This window comes from Lemur catta, chromosome 1, assembly GCF_020740605.2.
Source record: "Lemur catta isolate mLemCat1 chromosome 1, mLemCat1.pri, whole genome shotgun sequence".
In the NCBI taxonomy this organism is placed as follows: Eukaryota; Metazoa; Chordata; class Mammalia; order Primates; family Lemuridae; genus Lemur; species Lemur catta.
In genome coordinates, this window is record NC_059128.1 from 68,406,611 (window position 1) to 68,417,412 (window position 10,802).

General features: G+C 33.1%; 1 protein-coding gene across 1 annotated transcript; it reads left to right on the top strand.

Annotated features, from left to right (window-relative positions):
- Positions 1 to 9,592: 9,592 nt before the first annotated feature.
- Positions 9,593 to 10,531, top strand: LOC123632389 (olfactory receptor 4K14-like). The gene has a single exon (XM_045542645.1). It carries the CDS (start codon positions 9,593 to 9,595, stop codon positions 10,529 to 10,531), a length of 939 nt encoding a protein of 312 aa, XP_045398601.1.
- Positions 10,532 to 10,802: the final 271 nt, after the last annotated feature.

The window sequence follows — 10,802 nt, forward strand, 5'->3', positions numbered from 1 at the left end:
ATTCCCACCAGCAACAAATGGAAGTTCCTATTGCTCCACATCCTTCACAGCATTTGTTGTCAGTGTTATGTATGTTTTGGTTGTTCTAATAGGTACATAGTGGTATCTCATTATTGTTTTAATTTGTAATTCCCTAATGATTTATATTTTTTGAGTATCTGTACATATTCTTATTTGCCATCTGTGTATCTTCTTTGGAGAATGATCTATTTAGGTCAGCTCACTTATCATCTCATTCCTGAGTTTTAAGAGCTCTTTGTATATTCTTCTTCATCAGATATGCTTTTGGAAATGTAATCCATTGTCAATGTAAACTATTGTGAATGGTATTGTCTTTTTAACTTCAAATTCCACTTCTTCATTGCTGGTATATAGAAAATAATTAGACTTTTATATATTGACAGTGTATCCTGAAACCTTGCTATAATCACACATTAGTTCCAGGAGCTTGCCATACTTTTTATTCTCATTGAGTTCACAATATTTTCTTATTTCTATCGTGATTCTTTACTTTGCACATAGGGTTTTTTTAGAGTGCAATATATATTTTCCAGACATCTGGCTATAACTCAATTAACTATGTTACTGAGTTCCAAGTTAATTCCACAGTGATCTTGAAACATTCATTGCATGATTTCAACCCTTTAAGACTTCCTTTTTGGATCAGAATAGTGTCTATTTTGGTAAATGTTCTACCTCGGTAAACATTCTACCTCCCTTGCAAAAGGATGCATATTCTGCAGTTGTTGCCCAAGTATGATTTTATTTTAAAAATGTATCATTTGATGTTAGTATTTGTATGTCAAAACTTATTAAATTGGATACATTAAATATGGGCAGCTTATTATATGTCACTTGCACCTCAACAAAGTTGTCTTAAAATCTAAAAGGTCAAAATAAATGTATTTTGAACTAATGATTATGTCTTTTTGTTAAAATCTAAAGATTTATCAATTTGGCATTCAGTATATACCTGTCAGGACCTCTTATAATCATAGAACATATTGAAATACATTAGTCATCTGACCAAGATTATCTGTTTAGACAAATTTGACATGCATTAGGGCCATCCATCCATATTATGATTTTTTGTTGGTGGTCCTGTATCATACCAGTCAAAATACAAATTCTTTTGCAACTGTAACTAAAACCTTAATTAAATCTGATTACATAGATAGAGTTACAGATTTAGATTTCGGAACAACTTCTTAGTACTAATAGGTCAAGTAAAGAATAATTTTTAAAACTTCACTCATTTTTAAAATTTTTATTGTTAATTATAGTAGTTGTATATATTTATGGGGTACATGTGATATTGTGATACAAGCATGCAATGCATAACAATCAAATCTGGGTAATTAGGGTATCTACCATCTAAGAATTTATCAGTATTTATCATTTCTTTGTGTTAGGAACATCCAGTTCCACTCTATTAGTCATTTGCAAGGACATGGATGAAACTGGAAGACGTTATGTTAAGTGAAATAATCCAGGTGCAGAAAAACAAATATTGCATGTCTTCACTAATATATGAGAGGTAGAAACAAACAAACAAAAAAACAAAATTGGACTCATGTGGACAAAGAGTCGAATTATGACTACCAGAACTTGGGAAGGGCGTTGGGAAAGGGGGGATATATTTGGAATGGTTAATGGATACAAAAATGCAGTTAAATAGAAGGAATAAGATCTAATGTTTGGTAGCACAATAGGGTGACTATAATCAATAATAATTTATTATACATTTCAAAACTTCACAAAATTTTAATGCTGAGCTGATTTATATGAGGTTTTACTTGTCTCCCTGTTCTGATTTCCAGAGTATGCAACACTTGCTATCACTTTTAACAAAGAAGTCCATCAGAGATGTCCAAGATAATTATCTCCATGATTCTTATTCTTTCCGGCACATAGAATAAGGAAGTTTCACACAAGGGACTCCTTCAGATGGTGAATATATGTCAGGCTGAGGGAAAGCACTTCCACAGATACAGTCTCCATCCAACAATGGACGTCATCTCAAGTACACATCAGAAGAGAAGACTCATCTTAGAGATAATGTGTTTTTAGTAAGTCATTTCATCTCTATCTTTTTTTTTTAGATAATTCTGTGTTTCTGTTTCCTGCATGCCTGCCATGCTTGGATTTGAGAATGGCTTGTTCAGCTTCTGACATTTTCATAAGGCAGTACACAAGTTTTCTCCTCCTATCCTATTCCTACTAGAATTTCTGTGGTCACTTTAACAACTGTCTCAGAGGTGCTTTCAGGTCCATTTAGGGAAATCACACTTCTTCGATGTTTAGTTGACGTGAGTAGTTTCCAGTTATTCTTATTAAAATGATTCATTTCATATAAAAGAATAACATTTTTCATGCCAGGAAGAGCATTGTATGTAAGATAACTTTTAGCATAGAGACAGAAGCAAAAAGGGTCACATAGCAATGAGAAGTGATATTACTACAGACATAAGATTAAAACTCATACCTGGGGAAAAGCATGAACTAGAAAGGAACTGGGGTTTCTCCCTGTATACCTCACCAATGTATATCTCAGACAATCTATTAAATTCTCTGTGGACAAGATTATCCTTGTAAAAACACAAATATTGACAAATCAAAATTTTAGAGATATTATTATAGAGAAGAATCTTTATAGAAGAATATTGCATCTAGAAAGAGATGAAAATGTGTTGTATTATATTTATTTTTAATTGACAATAATTATATATGAGTACAATCTGATGTTCTGATATATGTATATAATGACATGTGCATCACCTCACTTATTATTTGTGGGAAGATATTTGCACTCTTAGGAATTTATAATATATATGTTTTTATTAACATAATCACCATGCTGTGCAATACATCAATAAACCTAAAATATTTTACAACTCTTAAAAGCACAATTCAATTTTCAATTTCACCAATCCCCAAATTATCCTTACCCCAGTTTGTGAAAATTCTCTCTGAGGTAAAGTCAAGAATTCCAATGCTGCTTTAATGGAATGTCCTATAGCCTCTCGTAGCTCCTCTTAAAAAGTTAATAACCCCTCCCACGCAAGAGTAAAGTGAATGGTGAAAAAGTCCTTTTGTTCCTAGAAAGCAAGAGGCATGTCTGATGTGTCCTTTGCATCTGTATATCCTATAGGGTCTAAGTACGTGTTTGTTAATTTAGAGAAAATGTAAGTAGTACTATTTTTTTAAAACGTGATTATACATTTTACTTACAAAATGTACTTGGCTATACATTAAATATTTTGTCAAAAAGCTTTGGAAACTGTATTCCTTTAAGATTTACCTTAAAGAATAGACAGGGGAAATAATTAGGATGTATTAAAATACTACCACAAAAGTTTAATGCTTTCTGTATATTTTCTGATTCATATTCACAACATGTCTATTAGATTTCATGTCCTCTCTTTCACAAATGAGGAAATGGAAACAGAAATACGTTTAGATCAAAGTCACAAGATCAACAATAATAGAGTGAGATTTTATATCAGGTCTGATTAATTTAAAAGCCTATGACTATTCTACTAATTCTCATAAATATGCAATTAATATTGAATATGATAATTACTCTACAAATATTATGAAATATTAACAACTTTTTAAAATGAGAAAAAAGTTGTATGGTTTCTTTTTGGTAAACTCTTCCCTAGGAAAGTACATATTCACCTTTTAACAAATTTCTCTAACACAGTTGATCTTACTTTTGCTATTAGCTATCTTCTCTGTGACTTGTTCCAACAGGTATAGAACTAGTTATTGAAAACGTATCCTGAAAATGTTTGTCTTGAAATTACCTTTCAAATAAAGGTCAGATTGTTCAAGTTTCTCAGGGGACATAAATCTATTGGGTAAAATATCAGGGTATTACCTTTAGAAATTAGGAAATCTCTATTATGGAGGATATATTTATTTGTAATTTAAGACTGTTATCATTTACCTCCTTTTCCACAGCAAATGTGTGCTTTACCTAATTTCTTTACGAGCATTTCTTTCTTTCTATCCTTAATCTATGTTTCTAAATTCTCAGCATAAGGGAAGGGGAAAGTAATGCTCATGATGTGGTAATGGTTTTCATATTTCATTTGTTCTCATTGGTACCACCCTGGAGATTTCAATGGATAAAAGATGAGAAATTTAAAAAGTGAAACAATGCCAAGGAAGATAATTAATAAAGAGTGAAGGGATGTCAGCAATTATCTTTCCAATATGAAGCTCAAGAAGAATTCTCCACTTACTTAAGAATCGATATTATAAGCACTATTGTTGTTATCTTTGGAGATAAATAATTAGTACACTAAGCACTTAAGTAACAGATGTACTTTCCTACACGTCTGTAATTTATTCTTACCTAAAAATATAGATAGATGAAATCAATGATAGATAAATAGAAAATAGATATCTTTTGTAACTTTGATGATCAGGAGATGATAATATTTCAAAGCCTAGAGATTTCCCAGCATTCATTCATATAATCGAAGGCGAATTTTTTTATAAAGAGAGTTCAGTGCTTGCTTTTTTTGTATTATTTTTGTTTATAATTGACACATTATTAATTGTGCCTATTTATGAGATAAACTGTGAAGTTCAAATGTATGTATAAATTATATAATGATCAAATGAGAATAATTACTGTATCCATCACTTTAAATATTTATCATTCCTTTGTGGTGATAACATTCAAAATGTTCTCTTCTAGCTATCTTGAAAATACACTACATTGCCACTTGCTATAGTCATCCTACTGTGTACTAGAACACCGGAACTTATTCCACCTGTCAACTGTAAGCTCTCCTGTTCCTCCCCTCACTTGATCCTCCCCATCTTCTGGTAGCCACTGTTCCACTTTCTACTTCTATAAAATCAACATTTTTAAATTCTACATATGAGACATATGAGTGAGACCATGTGGTGTTGTCTTTCTGTGACTGGTTTATTTTGCTTAATATAATGTCCTCCAGGTCCATTGATGTAGCTGCACAGTACAAAATTTCATTCTCTTTTGTGGCTGAATACTATTTCATTGCATCTACACACCGTATTTTCTTTATCCATTTATCTGTAGATGGACATTTAGTTTGATTCCACTTCTTGGCTATTGTGAATAGCACTGCAATATACATGAGAGTGCAGATATCTCTTCAACATACTGATTTCATTTCCTTTGGCTATATACCCAATAGTGGAATTGTTGGATCATATGGTAATTCTATTTTTAATTTTTTGAGAAACTCCATCCTGTTTTTCATAATGGCTCTAGTATTAATAATTAAATAACACCAAGAATCCAAAGGTGTTCCCTTTTCTCCATATCCTAGCATTTGATATTTTTGTCTTTTTGGTAATATTAATATCCATTCTAACTGGAGTGAGGTGTTATCTCATTGTAGCTTTGGTTTCCATTTTCCTGGTAATTAAAGATGACAAGGACATTTTCATAAATGTGTTGGCCATTTGTATGTCTTCTTTTGAGAAATGTCTGTTGAGGACTTTTTTCCATTTTTAAGCCAGATTATTTGTTTATTTTCTATTGAGTTGTTTGAGTTTCTTATATTAATACATAGTGGCTATTAATCTCTTGTGAAATGTATAATTTGCAAATACTTTCTCCCATTCTGTAGATTGTCCCTTTGTTCTATTGATTGTTTCCTTGCTGCCAAAGAATTTTAGTTAGGTGTAAAAATTGTCTATTTTTGCTTCTAGTAATTTTATAGTTTTAGGTCTTTTTTAAAAAAATTTCAGAATATTATGGGGGTATAAATGTTTCGATTACATATAATGCCTTTGCTTCACCCAAGCCAGAACTACAAGTGTGCCCTGACCCCATACAGTGTGCTCTGCACCCATTAGTTGTGAGTATACCCACCCCCACCACACCTCTCCCAGCCATCCGGCACCTGATCAATATTACCTCCATGTGAGCACCTTAGTGTTGATCAGTTAGTAACAACTTGATGGCAAGTACATGTGGCACTTGTTTTTCCATTTTGTGACACTTCACTTTGAAGGATGGGCTCCAGCTCCATCCAGGATAGTATAAGAGGTTCTAGTTCACCAGTATTTTTTGTGGTTGAGTAGTATGCCATGGTATACATATACCATATTTTATTAATCCCCTCATGTATTGTTGGGCATTTGGGTTGTTTCCATATCTTTGCAATTGTGATTTGTGCTGCCATCAACATTTGAGTGCAGATATCTTTATTATAAAATGTCTTTTTTTCCTTTGGATAGATGCCTAGTAGTGGGATTGCTGAATCAGATGGCATTTCTATTTTTAGTTCTTTGCGATATCTCCAAATTAATTTCTACAGGAGTTGTATTAATTTACAGTCCTACCAGCAGTGTAAGAGTGTTCCTATCTCTCCATATCCATGCCAGCATTTATTGTTTTGGGACTGTTTGATAAAATCCATTCACACTGGAGTTAGGTGATATCTCATTGTGGTTTTGATTTGCATTTCCCTGATGATTAGAGATGTTGAGCACTTTTTTATATGTTTCCTGGCCATTATTCTGTCTTTTTTTGAAAAGTTTCTGTTCATGTCCTTTGCCCACTTTTTAATGGGGTTGTTTGATTTTTCTTGTTAATTTTCTTAAGTTATATATAGCTTCTTGTTATCAGCCTTTTATCAGATGTGTAGCATGAAAATATTTTTTCCCGTTGTGTAGGTTGTCCATATGCTCAATGATAGTTTCCCTGCCTGAGCAGAAACTCTTTAATTTGATCAGGTCCCATTTATTTCTTTTTGTTGTTGCTGTGATTCCTTTGTGGGTCTTCTTTTTAAATTATTTGCCTATGTCAATGTCTAAAAGAGTTTTAACATTTTCCTCCAGAATTCTTAAGGTTTCACATCTTAGGTTTAAGTCTGTTATCCATCGTGAGTTGATTTTTGTGAGAGGAGAGAGGTGGGGATCCAGTTTCAATCTTCTGCATGTGGTTACCGATTTTTCTCAGCACCATTTATTGAGTAGAGATTCTTTTCCCCAGTGTATATTTTTGTCTGCTTTGTCAAACATCAGATGACAGTATGAGAATGGTTGTATATCTGGGTTCTCAGTCCTAGTCCAATGACCTATATCTCTGTTCTTATGCCAGTACCATGCTGTTTTGGTTATTATACTCTTGTAGTAAAGCTTGAAGTCTGGTAGACTGCTGCCTCCCAATTTGTTCTTTTTGCTTAAGATTGCTTTGGCTATACAAGGTTTTCTCTGGTTCCATATGAAGTGTGGAATTATTTTGTCTAGATCTGCAAAGAATGATGATGGCATTTTGATAGGGATTGCATTAATTCTGTAGATCACTTTAGGTAGTGTGGACATTTTAACAATATTTATTCTGCCAATCCATGAGCATGATAGTGTTTTCCATCTGTTTACATCTTCTACAATTTGTTTTCTCAGTGTTTGGTAGTTCTCCCTATATAGGTCTCTCACCTTCTTCATTCAATATATTCCTAAATATTTAATTTTCTTTGATGCTATTGTGAAAAGTTTTGCATCTTTGATTTGATTTTCGGCTTGATGGTTATTGGCGTATAGGAACGCTAGTTTTGGGTCTTACATTTAATTTTTTAATCCATTTATAGAGGGGTCTAGATTCATTCTTCTGCATGTGGATATCCAGTTTTCCCAGCAATATTTATTGAAGAGACTGTCCTTTCCCCAATGTGTATTCTTGGCATCTTTGTTGAAAATAGGTTGGCTATAAATGCATGGATTTATTTCTGACCTCCCTATTCTGTTCCGTTTGTCTATGTGTCTATTTTTATGTCAGTACGAGGCTATTTTGGTTACTATACTGTGTAACATATTATTAAGTCAGGTAGTATGATGCCTTTAGCTTTGTTCTTTTAATTCAAGTTTGCATTTGCTATTTGGGGTCTTTTGCATTTCCATGTGAATTTGAAGATTTTTTTTCTATTTCTATGAAGAATTTCATTGGTATTTTAATAGATATTGCATTGAACCTGCATATTGCTTTGTTCAGGGTTTTTTTGTGGCTTAACATATGGTCTGTCATGGAGAATGTTCCATGTGCTATTGAGAAAGACTTGCAGTGTGCAGGTGCTGGGTAGATTGATTTGTAAATGTCTGTTAGGCTCCTATGGTCTACAGTGTAGTTTAACTCTGATGTTTCTTTGTTTTCTTCTCTAGATGGTCTGTCCATTTCTGAAAATGAAGTGTTGATGTCCCCTATTATTACTGAATTGCAGTTGATCTCTCCCTTTAGGTTGTTAATATTGTCTTTATATAGGTAGACGGTTCAGTGTTTGGTATATATGTTTATAATTTTTATATGCTCCTGCTGTATTGATAGACAAGATATTACTACTGTCATTTTGTGACTTGTTTCCTACTTGTGGTGTAACTCCTCTCTTCCTTTCTTCCTGTCTTCTTTTGTGGTTAAGTGCTGTACTCTGAGAGCATGCTTTTATTCGTTGCTTTTCATTTTTAATGTATTTCCTATAGATTTTTCCTTTGCATGCCATGAAGCATACCAAAAATATTTTACAGTTATAATAAATAATTTTAAACTGATTACAACTTAAGTTTGATTACAAAGGGGAGAAAAGAAATAAAGAAAAGCCTAAAAAAGTCTACACTTTAACTCCACATTTTTACATTTTAATGTCTCAAATTATATGTTTTTATACTGCCTATTGCTTAACAGATTATTGTAGTTATTATGTTTAATAGTATTGTCTTTTGGTCCTCATACCAAAGATATGAGTAGTTTACCCACAATGACATTATGAGTATATTGTAAATTTTTCTGTATACTTATTTTTATTAGTGAGTTTTATGCTTTCAGATTTTTTTGTTGTGTTCTACTGTCCTTTTCCTTCAAATAAAAGAATTTCCTGTATTTTTCCATATTTTTTCCTAATCCATTGTTTACTAAATGAATTTTATTTAATTGTAGATATTAATTATATAAGTTATATGCCTGGTGTTGTGTCCAAATCATCATGCCAAATATTTATTATATTATCTTCCATGTAGTTTCTGTTTAAAGATTATCCCAACATATATTTTAGAGTGATAAGCTAAAGAATTGATTTTATGATGCCTTATAGAAGAAATATAGAGAACTTATAATGTGGAATCATGTCATTTATACCAAATTTCAATATCACTTCACTATAGTCTTTCTAAGTGTGTTATATAATTCTTAGTTATTTAGTGTAATGGTTGGTGGTGGTTCCCCACTCAGATTGTTTTCACAGGACTAGTGGAATGGCTAGTTTTCAGGTGATACAACAATCTTTTTAGCCCTTCACCTTGTTGCCCTGATTTTCTCATTCTCTTCTTGTGAGGGTACCTTCTCAGTAAAGTAAATAATTTGTAAAACAATCCCATCTCAACCCTCACTTCTCAATTACAGGCAGTTAGCTTCTCTAATACTATTTATATAGGGCCAAGATTTTTCTTCACATATTATACATTTTACTCTCAGATATAAATGCCAAATTTCAATGTGAACACAAAATTTTAAAAATTAAGCACCCTTGCTTATCCCACTAACTGATAATTTGATCTTCTCTCCAGGTTATTTTACAGGACACACTGAATAAAAATGGATGGAAGAAATCAGTCAGTAGTTTCAGAATTTGTGCTTCTGGGACTTTGCCACTCTAGGAATATTCAGGTCTTACTCTTAGTAATATTCTGTATGCTTTACCTGATCATTGTATCTGGAAATATTTGCATTGTGATCTTAATCATCACTGATTCCCGTCTTCATTCTCCCATGTACTTCTTTTTGGCCAACCTGTCCTTTGTTGATATGTGGCTTTCCTCAGTCACTACTCCTAAGATGATCACAGACTTTCTCAGGGAGAACAAAACCATTTCCTTTGGAGGTTGTATGTGCCAGATACTCTTTGTGCATTTTGTTGGAGGTGGTGAAATGGTGCTACTAGTGATAATGGCCTATGACCGCTATGTGGCAATCTGCAAACCACTCCACTACTCTACCATTATGAGTCTCCAAAAGTGTATTGGGCTGGTGGTGACTTCCTGGATCATTGGCTTTGTGCATGCCATGAGTCAAATGGTTGTAGTTGTTCAGTTGCCATTCTGTGGTCCCAGGGACATAGACAGCTTCTTCTGTGATATACCATTGGTAATCAAGCTTGCCTGCATGGATTCCTCTAACTTGGAAATATTAATGAATGGTGACAGTGGGGTTCTGGCAATGACCTGCTTTATTCTGTTGCTGATATCCTACACATATATTCTTCTCACTGTCCACCAAAGCTCTAAAACTGGGGCATCTAAGGCACTCTCTACCTGCACTGCCCACATCACAGTGGTGGTGCTCTTCTTTGGACCCTGCATCTTCATCTATGTGTGCCCACTCAGTATCACCTGGATGGACAAATTTCTTGCTGTGTTCTACTCTGTTATTACACCTCTCCTAAATCCAGCCATTTATACCCTGAGAAATAAAGAGATGAAAAATGCTATGAAGAGACTTAGAAGCTATTACACAGATTCTAATGTTAATATTTAATGCTCAGAAGCTTCAATGTGAGTACTCGAGATTGACTATTATTATATTTACTTTGTAAACTAGATTGGAAATTCAGGGCATTTAATTTATGTCTGCATGTTTTTCTTGGCTCCAAATACAAGAATACGGTTAATAAAATTCAGGAATTTGAACATTTCTTAATAAATTAGCAGAACACCATGAAATATTTTTCTAAAATACAAACACTAATAATCCTTCATTATGAGAAAATCTAATCATTCTTCCTATGCCTATAACTACATTAAACAAA